The sequence below is a fragment of the Panthera uncia genome, assembly GCF_023721935.1.
Source record: "Panthera uncia isolate 11264 chromosome B2 unlocalized genomic scaffold, Puncia_PCG_1.0 HiC_scaffold_24, whole genome shotgun sequence".
In the NCBI taxonomy this organism is placed as follows: Eukaryota; Metazoa; Chordata; class Mammalia; order Carnivora; family Felidae; genus Panthera; species Panthera uncia.
In genome coordinates this window covers 117793978-117820039 of record NW_026057580.1, presented here as the reverse complement: position 1 = coordinate 117820039, position 26062 = coordinate 117793978, and the positions used below count along the sequence as shown (strand labels likewise).

Here is a 26062-nt window from a genome sequence, read left to right as displayed (position 1 = left end):
GGAGTAAGAACGTTACAGATGATGATAAAAGTTGTACGAAACAAAATTTATTGCAGAAGCATTAAGCCGCTTGACTTCTGTCTTATTTCTGAACAATCATATGCACGCTAACCTAGCCCAAGAAGACTGAGCTCTCAGGCAAGTCCCCCCACCGCCTCCTGCCTTTTCCAATTAAGAAAGGAAAACGGGGCCCAGAAGGTGTTTGCTGCTACGAACCGGTGTGACACATGTGTCACTAACGGAATGTAACGCGCAAACATTAACCAAAGCCAATTACAGGAATACAAAGAAACAGTTTTGCCAGTGCTGGGGAAATGGAATTAGACACTATACAGCGTGCTGATATGGCCGCCACAGGCCACACGTGGCTAGTCGGAACTGAAATGTGTATTACATATAAAATATACCCAGACACGAGAGTTTTGTACGGAAAAAAGAATCTAAGATATCTCATTAATGACTTCTATTCACTACGTGTTGGAATCATAAGATTTTGGATATATTATGTAAAACAAAACACATTAAAATTAATTTCACAGTTGCTTTTTTTTTTTAGTGTAGCTAATAGAACATTTAAAATTAGGGTGATGGCCACCGAGGAGCGCACCTGACGGGATGAGCACTGGGTATTGTATGGAAACCAAATTGACAATAAATTTCATGTTAAAAAAAATTAAAAAAAAATTAAAATTACCTATGTGGCTCACACGTTCTATTGGACAACACTATTCTAAAACTATTTTTTTATGGTATATATATTATTAGTAACCACAAGCACTAGCAATAAGTTTGTAGTTATGCAGACAACTGGCTAAAAATAAGATTTTTACAATATAAAATCTATTATTGGTAACATTATACATCCTGATTTCCAACCATGGGAAGAGTAACCACAAACATTAAAATGTAAAGGCCAGGGGCATCTGGGTGGTTCAGTCAGTTAAGCATCCGACTTCGACTCAGGTCGTGATCTCACGGTCCGTGAGTTCAAGCCCAGCATCGGGCCCCGTGCTGACACTTAGAGCTGCTTCGGATTCTGTGTCTCCCTCTCTCTCTGCCCCTCCCCAACTCACACTGTCTGTCTCTCTAAAAAATAAACATTAAAAAAGAATTTTTTTAAAAGGGTCTTCTGGAAAGCAGTTATCTATTCCAAAGGCGTCAGGAATTATGAATTCCACGAGATCCAATTTTGGAATGAATGGAAGTACTGAGAAGTAATCTGTTGCTATCAGAAGCACATCTCCCCTTCCAAAGACACGGGAGGGAGGGAGGCGGCACAGCGCCTGGGTGCTCCGGCTGGCCTCCGCCCTGCAGCCCCACCTGGGGCTGCAGACAGGTAACTGAATGGGCACCAGTGGAGTCATGCCCGAGAGCAGCAAAGAGCTAGAGGCCCCGTCCTCGGAGAAGCAGCGGAGATGACCTCACTCCCGTGTGATCTGAGCACCTACGCTCTTCGGGTGCACCCCGAGTCTCCCTCTTTTTCTTGTAGAATGGAAGGAAGGGGCTGGAGAGGGAGGGGGGACTCCCGAGGAAGAGGAGGGCAGGGTGGAGGGAGGAGAGGCGACACAGGAGTGTCCTGGGACTCACTCGTGGAAAAGGGCAGAAGAGGAACGGCAGGGAGCTAACAAAAAGGCTCCCAAAGAGAACGATGGAGGCAGGAACGACGACCCCCCAGAACCGGACAGGACGGGCGCCCACGGGTCAGCAGCTTACGTGTCGGAGGAGAAGAGGCCGCAGGGAAGAGGCTGATGTGGGTCCGGCCGGCGCACCTTCGGGAAGGCCCAGGGTGAGGCCCTCTCACCTCAGGCACAGAAACTCGGTCGGAGGAGCCCACGCCTCAAACGCTCAGTGGCACCCCGAGTGTGTGGGGGGTATGATATGAGTAACAGCATAAAAACATCATCACATCACAATCCAAAAACAAAACAAAACAAAACAAAACAAAACCAGGCTGCAGCAGAGGAAGGAAGGCATGCCGGTGTGGACTCAAGCCTATTGTTCCCAGAAATGGAGACGCAGTCTGGGCTCTTTGCTGAAGGTTCTAGAACAATAGTGGGCCGAGAGGACCCCAAGAGCCCGGCAGGACTGAAAACTCATTAGGACGTTCCGTAGGACGCTCTGCCCACACACTCCTTTCTCGGTGGCTGAAGCTGCTTTTTTCTCATCAGACAAGGAGTTCTGATTCATAAACTATTAAAATTCAGACCAGGGTTTCAAAAACACTGCCAAGTTCTCTCTTCTTGGTGGGAATTACCTTAATTCCGAAATGATCAGTTTTAAAACTTGTGCCCGATACAGCCTCAAGTACGTGGCTGGGTGCTCGGTGCTCCCCACCTGGTTTGGCAGCAAAGACGCGTCTACACTTGGTCTGTTACGCCGGGCTCCAGACCCAGCGTGCTTGCCGCTTACCCTCTCTCTGCACAGAAGACCCAAGGAGCATATCACATCTACTCTCTCCCTCTTTACCAAATGAAGAAATGAACTAAATAGGAGATTCCTAGGTGGGCCCTCCCGATGGGCTGCAGGAGGTCCTCGGATCCCCAAAAACTGGACGCAAAGTGTGGTGTGTACGTGGGTGCACCAGGGCAAAGGCGCAGGGCTCCCCCCGAGGCCCTCCAGGTGGCCTGGGGACGGAAGCGGTGAGCTTCTGTATACCGCTTGCGTCTGTATACCGCTCGTGCAGGGGGGCGTCCGGACTCCCAAGCCTTGGCTGAGAGCACGTGGCCGAGGCTGGGGCAGTGTGAACCTTCCTCCCACCCGGCTCTGCATCCTGTGGGCCACACACACACACACCCCTGCGCACCCGGTGTCCTGCCACGTGAAACGGTTCTGCTTTAGAGTATTAACGTTTCGTGTTCCTACCATGTTAATGCTGTAATAGAATCCACGAATTCTGTCAATCCAAGATAGGAGCACTTAGACTGTTATTATAAAATAGGTAAAAAAGGTCTTCTTGTACATGATTTACTCTTTCGCTTTTAGAACAAAAATACAAAATATTACTTCCAAATTCATGAACAGCAGCCATGCAGGGCACTGGTCATTTCACGTAACTTAACAGAAAATTATTCCTGGCATTTCCATGGAAGAAACTCCGCAGTCACACTGCATACTTTGAGACTGATTTTAACAAGGAACCAAGAAATGCCTGACTTCATTTCTTTGATTAAGTCTTTCCCACGTGGTCACACTAAGGACGTTAAAGAACATAGGAATGAAGGTCTCAAATTCTTCAAAGGACTAAATTGTAGTTCATAGCAGAATTCATTCTTCTAACAGTGAGGTGGTATATTAATAAACATTGTTTTCACCTTCTTCTTTAAGGCATAGTAATTTTGTGTTTTAAGCTAATTAAGTAAGATTTTAAAACTTAAAATCCGTGTGTGTATGTATATCGTCTAAAAGCATACAACACCTTTAAAACACTATTCGATTAATCATTTTTAAATAAAATAAAATATCCTATGTACCTTTAAAACTGTCATTTTTATGTTCACTTTTAGCAAACGTGGGTTTCAGAAAAGGCCTACGGTAAAAACCACCTACTGTGGCCAAAAGAAGTTACACGGTGGATCCTCTTGTAACGTCCTCAGCAAATTACACAGCAGCAGCTTGCCATTATTTCAAGCAATTTTCACCATATTACAATCAGCAGAATTAAATTTATATGGGTTTTTTTCTGGCACAAAAAGCACACAGAAACCTTGTATTTCTATGAACCTTAAGAATTTGCAACATTAAAATACAGAGCAACAAACCTCTGGGTGTGTAATTACAAGCTACGTTCACCGGTTGCCTCGTGAGCGAGTTAATTATTGGCAGGTTTAAACAAGTTACAGTGGAAGAAAACGCATTCTTGGAAGCATCACAGGTAAGACCTTGCACAAGAACATCCAATTCCACAACTGCACCCTGGAGAAACTCACCACCGATCCTGTTCTTCCGACAACAGAGAACCACATTCTGATCTCAGGACTACAGCAACTTCTCCAACAGAAAAAAGACACAACCGTCTGTTCCACTCCGCTTCCAACAGCAACCAACACAGCTGGTCTTTCGAGACCCGGATCAGCACAGTTCTGAGCTGGACGTTAGGACACCGTATGGCATTTATCAACACGGACTGGAGCCAATGCCACATTCAGACTCTTACGTAACCAGTCAGCTCTCATTTTCGTTCACTTTGTACTTTATTAAACTTTAAAAAGAGCTAGAAAAATAAAGAGGGGATTGTTTGTATTTTACAAAATCCAAATTAAACAGGAAGCATCGTGCTGTCCCCCAGATGAGTAAGAAGGAGAACACTAAACCTCCCCAAAAGCAACGTTTGAAAAAAGTAAACTGCACACACATACTGTCCCAATCATCTGGATTTCATAAAACTGAACCACAATGTGGAAGGGGCGTCAGGGAGCTGAACATCAAAACATCGTCCAGGCTCACAGCAGCTAGCCACACGCTAATTAGGGAAAAAATCAAAAAAAGACTGGGCCAGATACAAAGACCACAACAGCTTACAGAGAAAACAAAATACACAGACACAAGTAAGAATTACTGGGGTAAAGCTAACCAGGGGGGGCCCACAGGCCCTCGTGTGCAGAACACAGAGCCGCAACGAGAGAACAAAATGACAGACGACAGCACTGGGTCAGATCTCTTCCGTGGCTCCTCTCGCTCGATGCTGGCCTGCCTTGCACTTAAGATACATTCCTGAAATCTCGAAAACAAATCTGCTGGACCGCTGTAATTTACGCAGACCTGTGCCATGTGTCAGCGGCACCGTGGCACTTCAGCAAAGCCTGTAAACTCAATGACTCGTGATTTCTGGTGCCGAGCCTTCCTTTCCAAGCGAAGACATTACAAAGAAGCTGGAGCAGGCAATTGGGCGTGCCTGGGATCCTCGAGGCTCCCGTCTCCTGGGACAAACAGGCGTCAAGGCCACATTCCCGCCTCCTACGGCGGCACGCTGGCCAGTCAACAGACCAGGCTCCCAGAGCTCCGTCCTCTAGAGCGTCTGCGAGCCGACGCCCACATCGCTCTCTGGCTCCGGGGGCGTCCCCTACGCCCACATGCGACCAGCTGCTACACGGTATGCTCGCTCGCCCAGCCTCACGGGCACCCCCGACCTCTAACCTACCACCTTCGGGGCCGAACACCTGGCTCTCTGCCCACACCCCCACCCCCAGCTCAATGGCTGAGGGCGAGCCACGGGGCGGCCAGGGCGTCTCCCTTTCACCCGCTAGAGCCGATGCATCAATCGCGGGGACAGCTGTCATTTAACAGGTCCTAGCACCTGTGACGCACTAGAGACACCATCCCTGTAACACTGACCGAGACCAAGTGCCTGACCCCGTCTAGTGAACGTCCCACTGCTCCCCACCAACACGTGCCCCGGGCTGGCCGGCCGCCGTCCCCACTGCCACCTCCCCTCTGGAAAACCAGTAACAGACTCCTTACTCCTAGCTGTTTCGGCTGCACCTCTGGGCCCCTGGAACCCGCGCTCTGTAGAGAGCTGTACCCTGTTCACGTTCCGCCTTTCTCCGAACCCCTTCCATGGCGACTTCTTTTCCCTGTGACAAGTCACACCACTCCATCAAGACCTCGGGGGCTTTGTAAGTGTCAGTGGGACACAGCCCCACTCCCCCACCGACCACCACCCCACGCCAGCTCTCCCGCCCTGACGGGACCTCCACGGCTGCGGCACAGGCCACGCGGCCCACACGGCGTAGCACCCCGCGGGGGGACGACTCTGCTCTGCAAGAAGCGGCCTCACCTCCCCTGCCCCGGGTCCACCTCGGAAGGCGTGCCCCCCTCACTGTGCCCTGGCCACACGGCCGCGCCTCCGCTCGCCGCCTCCCACCTGACCAGCACCTGCTCACCCTGGAGGCTGCAGCTCAGTAGGCGTTTCCTCGGGAAGGCCGTCCTCGACCTCTACTCTGCACTGGTGTTTAGACAGTCCGTAAGCACCCTTGGATCAACACCGGCCTCTGATGCCATCCGCTCATTTGTATTGTTTTGCCTCATCCCTCAAGTGATCGAGGGATCGCTGATACAGGCTCGGTGGGAGAAGAAAATAGAGCCAGGAGCACGCTCCTCTTTATTAAATCTATTTTATCATCTGATGCATAAACCACCTTAGCGTTAAATCTGGAATCCTTTCGAGAAACTATTACTTTTCTTCTAGTTCTGAATTTATACTTTCGCTGTGGAAAGTATTTAAAAAGACCAGAAACAAGAAGAGTGTTGAAATGCTGGGAATGCTGGAGAGAATGCCACCTTCCCAGTTTTGGAAAGGATCCCCCCACCCCCACCACCTGCTGAGTGAGGCGCTCTGCTTTCTGGCCCTGCTCCCAGAGGAGGGGACGCCTGTGGCTGCGGCAGGGGGAGAGGAAGGGGAAGAGAGTAGGTTTATTTCAGAAACCGGGTATCAGCCGGTCTGCTACAGATGCGGCCCCGGCCACGCTCTCCTTGCCGGCTGTGGGTGGTAAAAAGGTTGATCTTTGATTTCTACCTAGCTTCTGTGTTCTTCCTATTCCCCAAGAAGCCCCAATTCTAGAATCCTATGTCCCAATTAGAGATACTAACACTGGTATTTTCCATCTACAAATCTCTCTTTTTTAAACGTCTTAGTACAGAAAACACCAACAACAAAAACCTAGAGTTCTAAAGATGAAAACGTGAAAATTACACTCTGTTTTCACACAAGAGGCACTCGACATTCTCTCTTGGAATAAATGTTACCCTAACAACTAACTACCGCTTTCCTACGAAGCTTCTCCCAATATTGGCGAAAACAACAAAAGACCTCATCTTAAGCTTACTACTTACCTACCCCGAAGCTAAGTCCTGCATATTCCAAACTACGTGAGGCTAATGGGACTCAGTCACTGTGCTGCGCCGGTTTCTTACCACAAATGCTTTTGTAACGTCAAGGATTCCAGAGTCGTTTCTATTTTTACGGCAAAAGCACTCTGTACCGACTACGCGGAGGGAACAGCGTTTTGCCGTGCTTCCTCACGTGAACGCGAACACACACGGAACGCACAGGCGCTCGGCAGAGGCGGCCAAGTGCAGGGGGCCGCCAAGAAGACACGAGTGCAGCTGTGTGGCCAGCAGCCACGACGGTGGGCGCGGGCCGGGTGCAAGCAGCAGTCAGCACTGGTCCCGGCTCGGCAGCTCCGCGCAGAGACCTCCTCACGGGGCCTCACCCGTGCCCCCACTGCCTCACTGCGGTTCAGTCCTTTCGCCGCCCCGGTCTATTAAAGGGCTCCTCCTGACCTTGAGAAGACCGTCCTCACTGCCTGCCGTCTGACCCCGAGCAGGAACCGCTCCTTGGGGGAGAACCAGGGCGCCGGCACCCTCTCCCCGTCCCCTCACCCGCAGGTGCAGGTAAGCGACGAGAGGCGCGACTGGGGCTTCGATGTGTCTCCCTGTCCTAACCACGCAAGAACGGGGGCTGGGGGCCAGCCAGGGAGAGGGCCGGGGGCGCCCGAGGCGGGCCTCCCTGCGTAGATGATGCCCGTCCTGTCCACGTGGCAGGGTGCCAGAGAGAGAGGATCAAAGCCGCTTACATGTAAGACAGACTTAAATCTTCAGCAAACAGGTAGTTCTGTACTGAAAGGTAATTTTTTAAGCCGGAAAAGATGGAGTCGCTGATAGATGGTAGCTCCTATCACCCCACAGATGACTGTTTCAAATCCCAAGAGGAATATTTGAAAGAGGATTTATACACACCCCAGAAAATAGAAAGGTGAAAGTTTTCTGGTATATCTGATTGCTGCAAGGTAATTTTTTATCCTAACGCTTTTTTTCCCTCAAAATGGGCATCTGATTCGGTTGGGCGGCAAAGACAAAACAGTCCACATCTAAGGGTGACCCCGTGTAAGCCGGTGCTTCGGAACCAGACCGCTGTGCCCCGCACAGCACCTTCCACGCACGCCCGGCGGGCGGGCGCTCGCCTCGGCCAGCTGACTGCCAGCTGGAATCCCCCCGTGGCCCCCCGTTCCCCTATCGGTCCTTACACCACAGCCCTGCGCGACACGGCATCCTGAGACGCCAGCTCTGCCACGTCCCTTTCATCCTTCTTTGGGGACAAGACACGGTGCGGAGACCTCGCTCGTCAATCAAGAATCTCGACTGCCCAACTCCCAAAGCACGGGGCTCTCCCTGGCAGTGCGGGGGCAGGTCCCCAGCCCCCAGGCCCGGTTTGCTCCATCCCTGCCTGTTCCCAGCGCGTCCCCTACTCCTCCCTTCCCGGTACTCACTATGCGGCGGGAAGGCTCCCTCCTGATGCCCCACGCAGGCAGCCGCACCTGCCGGAACGACGCGCAGCCCGTGCCTCTCGCCCCACTCTGACCATGTGCGAGACCCATCTCCCATTTCAAACGCAGGAATCCCCCTCTTCCCACACCGGGGCTCTCTTGCCTGTCGCGGCGCGTCCCGTTTTGACTCAGTCTGCTCCTCGGGAGCACCGGCCGCCCCACGTCGAGGTCGCACGCCCTCCAGCCCCGGCTTAAACTGAGAGCAGGCCAGCCCTCGGTTAAAGGAGCCTGAGCACGGCGGTCCCGGCCGCAGAAACAGCCCAGAAACAGGACCGCACACGCACCCGGCCCACGGGCGGGGAACGACGCCCCCGCGTCCCGCCGTGGCCAACAGCTGATTCAAGGTCTCAGGAATGTGGTGTGCCAACTTGCACGGTGCCAACTCCCTCCTACCTTTGCCGCGACAATGCTGAGGCCCATTCCGTTTTGCTTTTTGAGAGTCACAGTGATTATTTCAGGTTCTTTCCGCAGAGGCTGAGCCTGAAGAATAAAAACAAAGGTGTGTCTTACGGCTGAAACGAAGCGTTTCTAGGCTCGCCACCTCCTGACCTACGCAGCGATCCTACGCACCGGGGCGCATGGGACAGAGGCAGGGGGCAGGGAGCGGGAAGAAGACCAGTCAAGGACTACAGATACTCCTCGTGCGTGAAGCCAGTACAGTAAGTGCCCGTACTCGTGTCAATACCTTGAAGATGAATCTAGTCACACATGCTACTTAAACGTGTTTCGAGAGCCTAATTTCTCCAACAAAACTAAGCTTCCATCACTACCAGATTAGAAAAACCCAACCATAGACACAATACCAAGTTTTCACTTTATTACCTTGCAAAGTAAACTACTAGGTGTTTTTTAAAGAAGCAATTTAGACTCCTTTTACACCATCTATGGGGAGGTCAGCCAACAACCGCTGTCACCAAGCGTCCCCGTCTCTCGGGAAGATACGGCTGTCATTTTATCTTAGCAAACACACAACACCCACACAATGCCGCGGCAGTGCCCACGGTGCTGGGTCACCACGTTGGGTAACAGACCCGAAGGAGCTAAGTCGAGGCTCGATGAGACACGCCAGTTCTTGAAATGATCCGTAACCGAAGGAGAACGAGGAATTACCCACCGCAGTTACGTCATACACAAGTCGCACCTCACACGGAGGATAAACAGAGCTGAAGAAGAAAATCACCAGCGCATACGCACTAAGGGAGAATTTAATCAATTAAATACACTAAGTACAAAGGCACACTGCCAACAAGTGGTAATTACATATGGCTTGCCAATTTAGGACCAAGGTCAGTGAGAGAATAGTTTAAGGAAAATAAACAATGGCTGATGTTACAATTTTTTTTTTAGATTAAGACCTGGAATCTCCCGAGGGGTCTTGGAACAAACTAGAAAGATGAGGAATCCCTGGTCTCATCTACCAAGGTACTTCTTCCCTGTAAAATTTGGGAGCTGTAACTGCTGTTGCGTGGGACTTGGCCACCAGCTAGCAGGTGGACGCGAGTATGAGAAGCACGTGCGTGGTGGCAGCAGTTAGGGCCCAGCTATTTGGCCTAACCGGGCGACTATCAACGAAGTCAGGCGCTGGAAACACGCACTCAAATCTGAAGTAGGCTACTATGCCATGATAAAAGTCCCTTTGAATTCAATACACAAAATACACAAAACACTATCTTACGTTAAGTATACCACCTTCCAAGAAAATCTACGTTTTCTTGGAAATTATATATAAAATGGGCAAAACGTTTGGACTGACTACTGATTAATAACTGGGATAGTATAACGAAGTCCCGTGGCTGTTTTCACACGCAGAACCTCTAAACCTTAGCTCGGGCACACGGGGCCTACTCCATGCCTTCTGGGGACAGGCGGGCAGTGAATAAATGGCCACATCTCATCACAGGTAATGCACTCACGCCCTACCCACAGGAATCTTGACAAAGTATGGTTACGTTTGTTGTTCCTTTGAACCCTGAAGTGGTTTAAAAGATGAAAATGGCAATTATAGCAAAATATTTAAACTGAGCAACTCAACAGAAGTTCAAGGAGGAAAGATTTCATTTGCTTCTATTATTTCTGCACTCGTATGTTAATGAAAGACATGTCAGTACATGTCATGTTCTCAGGCACGGAAAAACATTCTTTGTTGTCTAAAACTTATAGGGAGCAAAGGAGAATCTTCCATAAGATGTATGAAGCTAACAAATACGGGGATTGACTACTCTTTCAAAAGATACAAAATGTTAAGTGATGGGATACAAACTTAATACAGGGTAGAACCAACTATAAGGAGAAAATATTTTTACCAAAGAAAAATATTCCCTAATAAAATTCATTAAGGCTATTGTATTAATATGTGTCTAAAAACACGTATTAACAGTAAGACTGGTATAGCTGTGAGCAGAAATATTTTTTAATTTTAAAAGTATCATTTGTTTATGGAGAAAAGTGTATAAACATGGCATGGGAAAAATATACACAAATCATAGTTTCAGATTTTTAAATAAAATTGGTACTTAAAGGTGTTTTTTAGGGCCCCCTGACTGGCTGAGTCGGTGGAATGTGTGACTCTTGATCTTGGGGTTGTGAGTTCAAGCTCCACATTGAGTGTAGAGAGTACTTAAAAATAAAATCTTAAAAAAAAAAATGATTAAAAAAAATTTTTTTTTTTTTTTTTTTATCACAACAACACTCTCTACAATCAAGGAACGGGTTTGCATTCCATTTTCGAATCATAAGGAATACAGGTCGGTCTCTATCCCGCCCATCACCCTTCACGATACTTGCCAGTTCTGTGTTCTCACGCAGAAGATGGCTCTCATAATCCGCACCTTCAAAATAGATCGTCCAAGTACCTGGTGAACGTGCATGAGGAATTAACCTGCAAAACCCTAAGGAGAAAACAAGCAAATTATAAAACTGAAAAGTAAAGCATGTCAAAACAATCTTCGAGGGGCACCTGCGTGGCTCAGTTGGTTAAGTCCGACTTCAGCTCAGGTCATGATCTCGCGATCTGTAAGTTCGAGCCCCGCGTTGGGCTCTGTGCTCACAGCTCAGAGCCTGGAACCTGCTTCAGATTCTGTGTCTCCTCCCTCTCTCTCTGCCCCTCCCCTGCTCTCTCTCAAAAATAAACATTAAAAAAAAATTAAAGAAAAAACAAAAACAATCTTCAAGAAGGGAAGCAACATTAAGCATCAAATACTTAGTATCTAGTAACAGCGTTTACTTTTCTTACTCTACACCTTTATTCCCTCTCAAAACGGTCTTATCAGATAGTTAAAATCATTATTTTTTGGTCTAACGGATCAACATCAAGACGAAAAGTGAAACTGGTCTCCCCTCCCGCGCCCCCCCCCCCCCATTTATTTCCAAAGAACTTTTCCCCTCACTTCTTGGAGAAATGACTGAATTATGCTGTCCCTCCTTCCTTGCTGACCTGTGTGTGGGCGATGCCCTGCACAGCGGGACCAGGGACAATGCTAATGCAGGTGTTTGCCCGTAGTCAGGCGGTATGGTGATGGCCAGGGTGTCATGTGACCTGTGTGGTGGTTCTGCAGGAGGATGGGCCCCTACTCATTCATTACCCTTTGTCCCAATTTCCTTACTAGTTACCTAAAGCTCTTACAAATAAATCTTAGAATCATTTTGTAATGTTTTAAGGAGCATCTTTGGTATTCCCATCATGAACAAACGATATCTTTACAAAAGTAAGCCTTTCAATTTATGTCATTCTTCATTGAGATCTTATTCTGTGTTTCCCAGAAATTTCTTGACAAAGTCGTATCACGCAGGCCTTGCACAGTTCTTAAATTCTCTCCACGGCAGTCTCATTATTATTAGCAGTTAGCAGCTCTGAAGAGCACCCCCCCCCCCAAAACGTGTGCTCTTCAGCGGCCCTCCCGGCCCCAGGGTGCCCTGAGGACCCAGGACTGGGCAGAGTCCCAGTAGGTGCTGGCGGGCCCTCTCCCACACTAGGATTCCACCAGTAAGGAAAGTATGGCTATCTGGGGCACTTAGGACATCTTTTTGCGGTAAAGGGAAAAGGAGACGTCACAATTACTTGGTTAAGATAAAGATATAAACGTATAGTCTTTTTTTGTTGTTAAATCACTGTTTCAATCCAGTTTCATTCAAATAAAACCTGCAACTTCTCTCTCTCCTGCTTTAGGGAATTGTAATACTCATGCAATCGATTAGCACACTTTTGAAATTCACAGTTTTCATCATTTTCTTATTTTTTCAAACATCAGGGTTCCACAACAAGGCTGGGTCATACGTCAAGCAGACAGTTTCTGCTGCCTCAGCTTAAGGAACGCATCTCAGGTCAGGTGTGAGTCCGAGCTGGTTTTACAGCCTTCTCTCACAGAACTGCAGGATACGACAAAACAAAAGGAATATACACGGAGAGGGCACAGTAGTTCTTTATTTGGCTTACAAAGAATTAAGCTTGAAGAATCAAAAACATTGATGTCATAAAAGAAAACACCCAGTTCTTTGTAAGTCTTTTAAAGGCATCTGTGTAATAGGCTGTGTTACCATCTAACACATACGAAATGATGTGGGGATGCCAAGGCCATGATGAAATATCACCTATGTCCTGAAATCAATCATGCAAGGGAGCCTCACGGGAAGGCACGAGGTGCACTTCACCATCAAGGCAAGACCGGAGTCTTCCCAGCTTGGCAAACCTCTCTAGGGCACGTACCCCAACACTGACAGCTGTGCACACACCACAAATTACACGTACGCATCCGAAGAATGCTAGTAAATTAGTCTTCCCTCGTGCTCGTTCTCAAGGAATTAATGAGAAGCGGGGCTTGTTGAGCACTGGGCGCCCAGCAGCCCGCCGCTAGATGCTGAGGGGTACGGGAGCCTGACCCCGGGCAGACGTATTCACGCGCTTCAAGTGCTCTCACAAGAACCCTAACCAAGAGAACACAGAAGCCCTTGTGGAAAAGTGGCTTCAGTGCAAGGAGGAGGCTGAGTTTTCTTGACAAAGGGTTGCCTGATGCGGATTTAAAGTAACGAGCAGCAGCAACAGGGAGCAAGGCACAGGGGCGTCCGCAGGGCCGTACGACGCGCGGTTCAACGCTGACAACGAGGTCGAGAACTAAGACCACGTGGAGGTGGCTTATCGCGCTTGGCCGCCGGCGTGCTTGATCCTGGAGGTGGCGGGGCCGAGCCGGGGGCAGGAGAGCCAGCAAGCCCAGCGCTGACGGGCCGGCCGGCCGCGGAGGGCCGCGGGGAGGAGGAGGTCTGGGAAGGCGCCCGTCATCACCTCCCCGGGTGTGTGAGGTGCTGAGGAAACACGGCTGATGGGTGTGGTGCCAGAGACCAGCTCAGCCCCAGTCTGCCGGGACGTGGGGTCCCCCTGACAGGAGCCGTGGCCCCGAGAGTCCCAATCTCGACCGCAGCTTTCTTAGCCGCATGCTGCGGCCCGGACCCCCTCCTGCCCCGCTCACACAGGCTCCGTGCCTGCCCCTTCATCCTTCCCACGAGGTTCCTTCAAGCGGCACGGGCCGCCTCGCCTCCGCCTCCCCGAGCCCCCGGTCACCATCCCTGGGGGGGAGGGGAGGCTCCAGCCACATTTGCTGGGGGATGTAGAAGCACGTAACCCTTCCGTTACAAGCAGCAGCCTTTGTGAAGTGAAAAAATTTTAAACCGTCAAGATCTTTAAAAAAAGGAGAATCTATGGATTGCAGCAAGTGGAATATTCGGTGAGATTACAAATCACGCTACATTGATATACTGACGGACACAAAACCTTAACTTTGCTATTAGTGTTTCTGTTTAAACGAACTCCTGAATTTCGAATCTATCTTTCTACTCATCTGAGCCCCGCGGTACAAAATAAGGCAGCAGACTGGCACTGCAACTTGGCCTAATTTAAAAGTTCACGCTTCAGGTCTAAGTGTGGCATTTTTATCCACACGCACCAACAATACGTAAAAAGGCCCAGGATCAAACCAGGGACGCCCGCTGCCCGGAGACGAGACAGGCTGGAGCCCGGCCAACAAGCACGTGGCAGGCCCCCGCGGGCACCGGGCACGGTGACGGCAGCGGCCACGCCGGAGGCTCACTCTGCCACTGAGCGCCTGCTCGGTCCTCACGACAGTCCCACGAGGGGCACGCCATCCGTGTGTCCGTTTCACAGAGGGGAAGTCACAGGTGACGAGGCTGAGGTCACGCCTCAGACCGTCCGATTCCAGACCCGGTGCCGCCCCGACACGTCTGCCGCGTCACCCCCCGGGGACGATTCCGTTCCAGGCCCACGAGAAACCAAGGGAGGAGCAACCAAAAGCCCTTCCCACCAGCCCAGCAGACGTGTGGCCGTGACACCGAGCGTGCACAGTAAGTGCCCTTGGCGGCTGCACGTTTCCGACCCCTTGTCGCCGTGGAGCGCTCCCTCCCGAGCCCCAGAACGCGGCCTTCTCGGAAAGCACGGGCTGGGTGCACGATGCGGGGGACCGCACGCGAGGACGCGGCACGGCCAGCTCTCGCTTGGACCCGGGCCGCGGCGCAGACCGCAGGCGCAGCAAAGGCGACTCACCTCTCTGGCACAGAGGGTCCAGAAATTCTTGTAAACCGTTTGGAACGTTCCTGACGACGTCACAAGAATAGCCGTCTTCCGGCAGAAGAAAAGGCAGCTGCAGATCAGGGTCCTCTTGCAGCTGCACCTCCCGCCCATCGCTGCGCGCCAGCTCGTCGGCCGTGTTTTCGGCCACGGCCACGACGCTCTCTATCAGGTCCTGGGGGGGAAAGGGAGGCACGAGTTAAGAAGACACGCCACGGGTGCGGCGGGCTAACCGTTCCGAGAAGTTCTGTCGCTCGCGTGGCTACACGCTCCGGCAGGGCCGCGGAGGGAGGGTGAACGTATCGATTTGCACACCACCGGTTCGCAGAGCAATGGAACGTCGACGGGGCACACACTTTAACATGTGAACAGGAAATGTTTGTTCCCCTTTTCAAGGGTAATCATTTTCTCCTTGCAATTTTTTCATACCCACTTGCTAACAGCCCAATTTTTTCAGAACGTTTAATGACAGGAAAGGCTCACACAAGGGTGAGTGTGAACAGGATAAAACCACGCACTCGCAGCCGACAGAGGGAAGGTCCCAGCCCCTCACTAGGCAGCTCCGTGGACAAGTGCACCGGCTCATGGAGCAGAGGCCTCCCCGTAGAAGCCCCCCGCCTCAACCGCCCCCACCTCCGCGCCCAGGATCAGCCTCCCGGGCCCGTGCCGCCACAGACGTGCCTGTCTTCTCTGGAACCCGGACAGGTGGTGGCGCACTGTATCCGCAGCCACTATGTCCCCTGTGAACGGGGTGGCTGCACCGCGCTCCCACGTGCCGTGTGTCGGCCGGCACCTGTGGGTTTCCCACCCTGGGCTACTCTGTTCGAGTCCTTCCTTGGCATCAACCCAGTCCCACAGGTGGGCACGTCCCCCCCAAGAACTGCCCCTCTCAGGAGGCCTGCGGCGAGCAGACAGGGTTCGGCTGTGACCACAGCACCTGCCGTCTTCCTCCCTCTGTCCTTTCAACGTCTTTCCAAGAACCTAATTCCCTGAATTAAATCCCTCCCTACTCTAAATGCTTGTGGAGTTTCTATTTTGTTTTTTTTTTTTTAACATTTATTTTATTTATTTTGAAAGCAAGAGCGAGTGGGGCAGGGGCAGAGAGGGAGAGGGAGAGAGAGAATCCCAAGCAGGCTCCACACTGTCAGTGCAGAGCCCGACACAGGGCTGAAACCCACCAACCGTGAGATCACGACCTGAGCCGAAATCCAGAGGAACACTTAACCGGCTGAGCCAGCCAGGAGCCCCTAGTTTCTACTTCTTGTACTAAACCCTAACAGCTACACCAACAAAAATGATCTTATGAGATGATTAAGCATATTAGCTTATTTGTTAAAGAAAAAAGATAACTATTAAAAGCCCCCTAACTGGAATTTCCCTACGCAAACGTGTGTCGTGCCGTGTGGCTAACGGCGCCTCACTCACCGTGGGGATGAAGGGCTCATCGGGCGCACAGTGGTAATTCTGTAGCAAGGCCTGCAGCTGCAGTGAATTTAACTTAAAGCAGGTGCTGTTGATATTTGGGGTGTCCTCAGGAGCATATTTATCCATGGTGAGCAAAGTGGTCGCCTGGTTGGAAGAGTAACAGGAGATACGATTCAGGAATAGTTCACAACCGTTCCCCTGTATGTAATGCTTAAAACGGTAAGAACTTGCTAATTTCATTTTGAAACGCAGAATCTTTTTAAGTAAACACACTTCTATTGACATTGAACTGAGCTGAAAAACATGGTCTAGTAAGGGTTTAGATAGCCTCATAATTTTACTGAAACATATATACATTTATATTTTACTAAAATACAGAAGCGTAAATGACGTTCAATTCTTTATGTTCACAAAACTTTTAAAAAATTCTGAGAAGCTTAAAAGTTTACGTAACTAGTCCGATGACCAATTACTGGGGTCTGAATGAAGTTTCCCTGTAATGACCTTTCCCACAAGCAGCTCCCGCCACGCGAGGAGGGTAGCAGCCTCCTTTGGTACTAAATTACTTTAAAAGAGATTCAGAAATTGAGAAAAAATACAGAGTTATACTCTGTGATGATAAAAGTCTTGGGTTTGAGGTTGTGGATCCTCGTTCCCTCGATTGTGGAGCTGTGGTTTCCGGTCGTTGGCCGTGCAAGGGCTCCTGGAGAACGAGTCGGGCCCGCACTGTCATGTGCGCCTTGGTCCTCCTCCTCGTGCTCCTGTCCTTTGGGAGGTGGGGACTGCCAAGTGCTACGCTCAGACCCTTCTCTTTACCTTCCGTACGTCTACTATGGGTTTTTGCTTTGTGCTCTCCCGGCTCCACGTGATGAAGAGCAAATTATTACCCAGTCTTTGGCTGGAATCCACCTTTCAGGAAGGACTTTTATGAAATACACCTACTGGTCTCAGTAAAAAGAACCTCTGAACGACATCTATGCTACTGGTTACAACCTGTTATGGGCTGAACTGTGGCCCCTAAAGTTCATACGCTGCAGTCCTCACCCCGTTACGTCAGAATGGGGCCTTACTTGGAGATGGGGTCATGGTGGAAGGAAGTGAGGGCGGCAGGTCTAACGCGACTGGTGTCCTTACAAACAGTGCACATCTGAGACACACACGCACAGAGGGAAAACACCCTGAAGATGAAGGCAGAGAACCACCTTGCCGACACCTTGGTCTTGGACTTCTGGCCTCAACAACCGTGAGACCGTGTCTGTGGTCTAAGCACCGAGCTTGGGGTATCCTGTTACAGCGACCCAGACACACCAGCACAGCACGTGAAAAACCCCAACGGGGGCTACGGAGGCCGTGCCGAACCCAAGTTCTCACCCCGCACGGAATGAGACACACTCGTAACGACGTCCATGAACCTGCGCGAGGAGACTCGGTTCAGCCCACCTGCACTATCCGGCTCAGGTGACAGTCGGCCGCCAGCTCTAATCCCTGCTTCTCTGCCCAGGCTTCCACGTGCCCCAGCTGCTGGCGGATGATCGCCCCCCAATAGTGAGAGCACAGTCCCGACTCGGGGTCGGTCACCAATCTGTTGAAGAGCCACATGTTGATGAAGTGGAAGAGCTGAGAGAAAAGCTGGATGGTCAGAGCAGCATTGACCCTGCAGCGCCTCAGCAGCGCCATCGCTCCCGTGAGCGTGTGCAAGACGTCATCTGTGCAGAGATACGGGATGAAAAGACGAGTCTGTGAATCAACGGTGCACTTGAGAAGACAGCGATTACGGTAATAATACCAATTTAGTCATGTTGAAGATACCAATCTATTCAAACAGGAAGGAGTCACACCCACACAGGTGTTAACTACACTTAAGTTCACCCTAAGAGACTTTTTGAAAAACAGTCACATATAACACCCCGTGCTCATGCCAACAAGTGCCCTCCTCGATGCCCATCACCCATCTAGTCCATCCCGCCCACCCACCTCCACTCCAGCAACCCTCGGTCTGTTCTCTGTGTTTAAGAGTCTAATTTGTCTCCTTCTCTGGTTGTATCTTATTTTGCCTTCCCTTCCCCTATGTTCATCTGTTGTGTTTCTTAAATTCCACTAGGGAAATCATATTTGTCTTTCACTGACTTATTCTGTGTAGCATAATACACTCTAGTTCCATCCACGTTGTTGCAAGTAGCAAGACATCATTCTTTCTCATCATCGAGTAATATTCCATTGTATACAGATACATCCTTTTTTTTTATTATTTTTTTTTAACGTTTATTTATTTTTGAGACAGAGAGAGCATGAACTGGGGAGGGGGGGGGGGGCAGAGAGAGGGAGACACAGAATCTGAAACAGGCTCCAGGCTTTGAGCTGTCAGCAGAGCCCGATGCGGGGCTCGAACTCACGGACCGCGAGATCATGACCTGAGCCAAAGTCGGCCGCTTAACCGACTGAGCCACCCAGGTGCCCCGAGATACCACATCATCTTTACCCATTCCTCAGTTGATGGAAATTTAGGCTCTTTCCATACTTTGGTTATTGTTGATAGCACTGCTATAAACATTGGGATGCATGGGCCCCTTCGAATCAGCGTTTTTGTGTCCTTTGGATAAATACCTAGTAGTACAATTGCTGGGTTATAGGGTAGTTCTATTTTTAATTTTTCGAGGAAGCTCCACACTGTTTTCCAGAGTGCCACACCAGTGTGCATTCCCACCAACAGTGCAAAAGGGTTCCCCTTTCTCCACATCCTTGCCAGCATCTGTTGTTGCCTGAGTTGTTAATATTAGCCATTCTGACAGGCGTGAGGTGGTATCTCACTGTGGTTTTGGTTTGTATTTCCCTGATGATGAGTGAGGTTGAACATGTTTTCATGTGTCTGTTAGCCACCTGGAGGTCTTCTTTGGAAAAGTGTCTGTTCATGTCTTTTGCCCATTTCTTTACTGATTAGTTTTGGGGGGGGGGGAGCGGTGTTAAGTTCTTCACAGATTTTTGATAATAACCTTTTATCCAATATGTCATTTACAAATATGTTCTCCTATTCTGTAGGCTACCTTTTAGTTTTGTTGATTGTTTCCTTTGTGGTGCAGAATCTTTTTCTCTTGATGACGTCCCTATAGTTCACTTTTGCTTTTGTTTCCCATGTCTCTGGAGACATGTCAAGTAAGTTGCCTGCAGGCAAGATCAAAGAGGTTGTTGCCTGTTTTCTCCTCTAGGATTCTGATGGTTTCTGGGCTTAATTTTAGGTCTTTCACCCATTTTGAGCTTTTGTGTATGGTGCAAGACAGTGGTCCCGGTTCATTCTTGTGCAGGTTGCTGTCCAGTTTTCCCAATACCATTTGCTGAAGAAAGTCTTTTTTTCCACTGAATATTCTTTATTGCTTTAAGATTATCTGGCCATATGTTTGTGGGTCCATTTCTAGATTCTCTATTCTGTTCCACTGAACTGTGTGTCTGTTTTTGTGCCAGTACCATATTGTCTTGAAGATTAAAGCTTTGTAATACAGGTTGAAGTCCGGAACCATGATGCCTATAGCTTTGGTTTTGACTATTCGGGGTCTTTTCTGGTTTCATACAAATTTTATAATTGTTTGTTCTAGCTCTGTGAAGAATGCTGTTGTTATTTTGATAGGGATTGCACTGAACATATAGATTGCTTTGGGTAGTATCAACATTTTAACAACGTTTGTTCTTCCAATCCATGAGCATGGAATGTTTTTCCATTTGTGTCCTCGATTTCTTTTATAAGCTCTCTGTAGTTTTCAGTGCATAGATCTTTTACCTCTTTGGTTAAGTTTATTCTTAGGTATTTTATGGGTTTTGATACAATTGTAAATGGGATCAATTCCTTGATTCTCTTTCTGCTGCTTCCTCATTGCTGTATAGAAATGCAACAGGTTTCTGTATGCTGATATTACACACTGCAACTTTGCTGAATTCATGTATCAGTTCCAGCAGTTTTTTGGTGGAGTCTTTGGGTTTTTCACAGAGTATCAGGTCTTCTGCAAAGAGTTTTATTTCTTCCTTGCCAATTTGAACCCCTTTTCTTTTTGTTGTCTGATTGCTGAGGCAAGGATTTCCAACACTGTGCTGAATAATAGTGGTGGGAGTGGACATTGTTGTTGTGCTCCTGACCTTAGGGGGAAAGCTCTGTTTTTGCCCCATGAGGATATTAGCTGTGGGTCTTCCATATGAGACCTTTATGATCTTGAGGTGTGTTCCTTCTATCCCTTTGATAGTTTTTTTTATCAAGAAAGAATGCTGTATTTTGTCAAATGCTTTCTCTGTATCTATTAAGAGGATCCTGTGGTTCTTCTCCTTTATTAATGTGATGTATCACATTGATTGATTTGTGGATATTAAACCAGCCTTGCAGCCCAGGAATAAATCCCACTTGCTCATGGTGAATAATTCTTTTTATGTGTTGTTGGATTTGGTTTGCTAGTATCTTGTATGAGAATTTTTGCATCTGTGTTCACGAGGGAAATTGGTCTGTAGTTCTTTTTAGTGGGGTCTCTGTCTGCTCTTGGAATCAAGGCAATGTTGGACTCATAGAATGAGTCTGGAGGTTTTCCTTCTGTTTCTGTTTTTTGGAACAGTTTCAAAAGAATAGGTGTTAAGTCTTCTTTAAATGATAGAATTACCCTGGAAAACCACCTGGCCCTGGACTGTTGTTTGTTGGGAGTTTTGACTACTGATTCTATTTCTTTAATGGTCATGGATCTGCTCAAACTTTCTATTTCTTCCTGTTTCAGTTTTGGTAGTGTATATGTTTCTAGGAACTTGTCCATTTCTTCCAGATTGCCCAATTTGTTGGCATACAATTGCTCACAATGTTCTCTTATCATTGTGTTTTTGTGGTGTAGGTTGTGATCTCTCCTCTTTCATTCGTGATTTTATTTATTTGCATCCTTTACTTTTCTGATAAATCTGGATACAGTTTATCAATTTTGTTACTTCTTTCAAAGAATCAGCTCCTGGTTTCATTGATCTGTTCTACTGTTCTGATTTCAAGATAGCTGATTTTTGCTCTAATCTTTATTTTGCTTCTTCGGCTGGTTTTAGGCTTTGCCATTCTTTTTCCAGCTCTTTTAAGTGTAAGGTTAGGTTGTGTATTTGAGACATTTCTTCCTTCTTTAGGAAGGCCTGGATTGCTATATATTTCCCTCTTATGACAGCCTTCGCTGTTGAATTTTCATTTTCATTGGCTTCCATCACTTTTTAATTTCCACTTTAATTTCTTGGTTAACCCATTCATTCTTTAGTAGGAGATTCTTTAATCTCCCAAGTATTTGTGGTCTTTCCAATTTTTTTCTTGTGGTTGATTTCTAGTTTCGTAGTGTTGTGGTGTGAAAACATTCAAGGTATGATCTCAATCTTTTGGTACTTATTGAGGGCTGATTTGTGACCAGTATGTGATCTATTCTGGAGAATGTTCCATGTGTACTCAAGAAGAATGTGTAGAATGAAATGCTGCTTTAGGATGATGTGTTCTGAATAGATCTGTTAAGTCCATCTGGTCAAGTCATTCAAAGCCATCATTTCCTTGTTGATTTTCTGCTTAATCTGTCCATTGCTGTAAGTGGGGTGCTGAAGTCCCCTATTATTATGGTATTATTGTCAATGAATTTATGTTCATGATTCATTGATATATATATTTGGGTGCTTCCAAGTTGGGCGCATATTTACAATTGTCAGATCTTCTTGGTAGATACACTCTTTAGTTATAATGCCCTTGTTCATCTCGTTACAATCTTTGTTGTAAAATCTAGTTTGTCTGATATAAAACTTACTTTCAAATCTGCAAGTGCCGTAAGGTCTAAAATAAGTCTTGTAGGCAGCATACAGATAGGCCTTTTCTTATCCTTTCTGATATCCTAGGTCTTTTGGAGTATTTAGTCCATTTACATTTAGAGTGATTGAAAGATATGAATTTAGTGCCATGTATTTAGTGCCGTGAATTTAGTGCCATGTAGTGCCGCCTGTAGAGCTAGGTGTTTCTGGTGATGTTCTCTGGTCCTTTCTAGTCTTTGTTGCTTTTGGTCTTTTGTCTTTTCTCCAAATAGTCCCCCTTAATATTTCCTGCAGGGCTGGACAGTGGTCACAAACTCCTTTAGTTTTTGTCTAGAAAACTCTTTCTCCTATTCTGAATGACAGCCTTGATGGATATAAAACTCTTGGCTGCGTATTTTTCAGATTCAGCACGTTGAATATATCCTGCCACTCCTTTCTGGCTTGCCAAGTATCTGTGGACAGATCTGCTGTGAACTTGATTTGTCTTCCCCTGTAGGTTAAGGACCTTTTTTTTCCCCTTGCTGCTTTCATAATTCTTTCCTTGTCTGTGTATATTGTGAATTTGACTATGATCTACCTTGGTGACGGTTTGTTTGTGGTGAACCTAATGGGAGTTCTCCGTGCTTCCTGGATCTTGATGTCTGTATCCTTCCCCAGGTTAGGGAAGTTTACAGCTATAATTTGCTCACATAGACCTTCTGACCTTTTTTCTGTCTCTTCATCTTCTGAGACCTCTAGGATTATTCGAATGTTATTCCTTTTGAATAAGCTGTTAAGTTCTCTAAGTCTTGCATCGTCATCTTTTGCATTTCCCTTTTTTTCTGCTTCATTATTTTCCATAATTTTTGTTATTTTCTACAATTTCATCTTCTACCTCACTGATTCGCTGCTCTGCCTCGTCTATCCTTGCCATTGTGGCATCCATTCAAGATTGCATCTTGGTTATAGCATTTTTAATTTCAGCCTGACGAGATTTTAGTTTTTTTTTTATCTGAGAAAGGGATTCTCTGGTGTCTTCTATGTTGTTTTTCAACCGCAGTTAGTATTCTTATAATCGTGGTTTTAAATTCTAGTTCAGACATCTTATATCTATGTTGATTAAGTCCCTGGCTGTCATTTCTTCCTGTTCTTTCATTTGGGGTGAATTCTTCCATCTTTGTCATTTTGCAAGAAGAAAAAAATTAACTATAAAATAAAAATTCAAAACAAAACAAAAAATCAAATAAAGCAAGCTATATCCTAAGTGTGTTTCAGTCTGCTTATTGAAAGAAGCTTTATGGAAGAGAGAAAAGAGACAGGAAAGAAAAAAAAAAAAGTTTAAAAAAGTCAGGAAATTAAAAGAAATTTTAAAATCGTAAAAGAAAATAAAAATAGATTGAAAAAATTTTAAAAATAAAAAAGAATTTGCTCTTTCTGTACCTAAGAGGACAAAAAGAATGAGGGAAAAAAAAGATTTAAACAAAAACAGAAGCAAAGAAAACAAATAAGTGAGCCAGCAAACAATGAAAACCAAGTGAAGTTACATCCAGTTTCCCCTAGAACTGAAACTGTGAAGCCCTCTATGATCTGTACACTAAGCAGATGGAGGGACTTGTGCTGGTCTTCTGGGGGATGTGCTTGGTTGGTACGTGTGATGGCTCCATTCTCCACTAGACGCCACTGCTTAGCTTAGCTTCTGGGGTGGATCAGGAGAGGTGGAAATGGCTTCACCCAGCTCCTAGTCTCTGGTGCAGGAATCTCGCACTCTCACCAACCTGCAATCAAGTACGCCTCCTTTGTCTCAGGTCAGGCCTCTGTCCACTTCCTGCCTCTACCCTGTCAGTGTCCAAGCCGTCCCTTCCAAAGTTTCATCAGGCAGCACCTCCCTCCAGAGTTTCATCTCAGATGGGATTGTGTTTCAAAACTCCATACTTCACCAAAATCTACAAAGAGCTCACCAAACTCCACACCCGAAAAACAAATAACCAAGTGAAGAAATGGGCAGAAAACATGAATAGACACTTCTCTAAAGAAGACATCCAGATGGCCAACAGGCACATGAAAAGATGCTCAACGTTGCTCCTCATCAGGGAAATACAAATCAAAACCACACTCAGATATCACCTCACGCCTGTCAGAGTGGCCAAAATGAACAAATCAGGAGACTATAGATGCTGCAGAGGATGTGGAGAAACGGGAACCCTCTTGCACTGTTGGTGGGAATGCAAACTGGTGCAGCCACTCTGGAAAACAGTGTGGAGGTTCCTCAAAAAATTAAAAATAGACCTATCCTATGACCCAGCAGTAGCACTGCTAGGAATTTACCCAAGGGATACAGGAGTGCTGATGCATAGGGGCACTTGTACCCCAATGTTTATAGCAGCACTCTCAACAATAGCCAAATTATGGAAAGAGCCTAAGTGTCCATCAACTGATGAATGGATAAAGAAATTGTGGTTTATATACACAATGGAGTACTACGCGGCAATGAGAAAGAATGAAATATGGTCCTTTGTAGCAACGTGGACGGAACTGAAGAGTGTGATGCTAAGTGAAATAAGCCATACAGAGACAGACAGATACCATATGTTTTCACTCTTATGTGGATCCTGAGAAACTTAACAGAAACCCATGGGGAGGGGAAGGAGAAAAAAAAAAAAAGGTTAGAGTGGGAGACAGCCAAAGCATAAGAGACTCTTAAACTGAGAACAAACTGAGGGTTGATGCGGGGGAGGGGGGGGGGGGGGGGGGGGGGGGGGTGATGGGTAGTGAGGAGGGCACCTTTTGGGATGAGCACTGGGTGTTGTATGGAAACCAATTTGACAATAAATTTCATGTATTGAAAAAAAAAAAAAAGAAGAAAGAAAGAAAAAGCAAAACTCCATACTTCAGAGACCCCTGTGGCTTGGACCCATGTCAACCCTCTGGGGGAGGGTCTTGCTGAGCAATGGCAGGGTAACGGCTTGCCCCCGAAAATGTCCACGCAATCACTGAGCAGCAGCAGCTCTGAGATTATAGCAAATCACAACACACAGCTGGTGTCAGGTGTTGCCACACTCTGGCCTCTTTAGGTCTCAATACCAGCAAACATGGCTGCTCTCTGGGGTCCACTGGGACCTATGGGAAGAGGTCCTATGGCCTCTACCAGATGCACAGTGAGAGCTAGTCTTGAGTCAAACAGATGGTAGTTACAACTTCTTAAAGAATGCCAAATCAAATAGGTCATGTCATTTATTTTTAAGATACCTTCCTCTTGTGTATATTAAGATACCTTCCTCTTGTGTATATTAAGTATTAAAATAAAGTTAAACAAGAAGGAGAGAAGAAGGAAGCAGAGGCAGGGAGAAGGAGGGATAGAGGAAGAAGGGAGAAAACAATATTCTAACCTATTTTTGGTCTTTGTAGACTGTTCTCTTCAGGGTCATCCAGAAAAGCCGGCATGTAGTTATTCAGTTCTGACTGAAGACAATGAACCAGATATCTGAAAATATGTGAACAATTTTAATAACCTCAGCAGGATGCACTGCCATTGTCAGACAGGGCATCACAGACGAAACAGTTTACACGTTGCGTAACATTTTCCATTTAAAATATAGTTTTACTCTCAGGATTCTTGAAACATAGCTCAATAACTTCATTTTACTAAATCAACACATCTGGCACGTATTTATGCTTCTTGATATTCATCTCCAGTTAGGGTAAATAAAAACCTTTAAAAACTCTCTACGGAATAGTGTAATCTCCAAGAACGTGTTCCTTACTTAAACGCCATTTGAACCAAGTGTGCTAAAACATCTTGGGCGTCCAATGTGATTCGACTAAGATCTCGGTCCTGCTTAATGAAGTTGAGAAGCTCAGATGCGTTGGCCATCCAGAAAGCAAGCGCCCCTGCGATATTCTTCTGTTTCTGTAGATAGAACACATTCCTATAAGCAACCCCAAGACAAAAAAAAAAAAAAAAAAAAAAAAAAAAAAAAAAAAAAAA

The 26062-nt window shown here is 47.2% G+C and overlaps 1 protein-coding gene across 10 annotated transcripts in view; it reads right to left on the bottom strand.

Moving 5' to 3' along the window:
- Positions 1-26062, bottom strand: part of AFDN (afadin, adherens junction formation factor) — a 363400-nt gene that overhangs the window by 30626 nt on the left and 306712 nt on the right. For all 10 annotated transcript variants that reach the window (XM_049654600.1, XM_049654602.1, XM_049654599.1 and 7 more), the window contains 7 exons: positions 25839-25984; positions 25464-25558; positions 17758-18023; positions 16318-16461; positions 14869-15067; positions 11106-11209; positions 8715-8801 (listed from right to left, as the gene is read on the bottom strand). In XM_049654600.1, the coding sequence (XP_049510557.1) occupies positions 8715-8801; positions 11106-11209; positions 14869-15067; positions 16318-16461; positions 17758-18023; positions 25464-25558; positions 25839-25984 (1041 nt within the window). The remainder of the gene's footprint in view (positions 1-8714; positions 8802-11105; positions 11210-14868; positions 15068-16317; positions 16462-17757; positions 18024-25463; positions 25559-25838; positions 25985-26062) is intronic.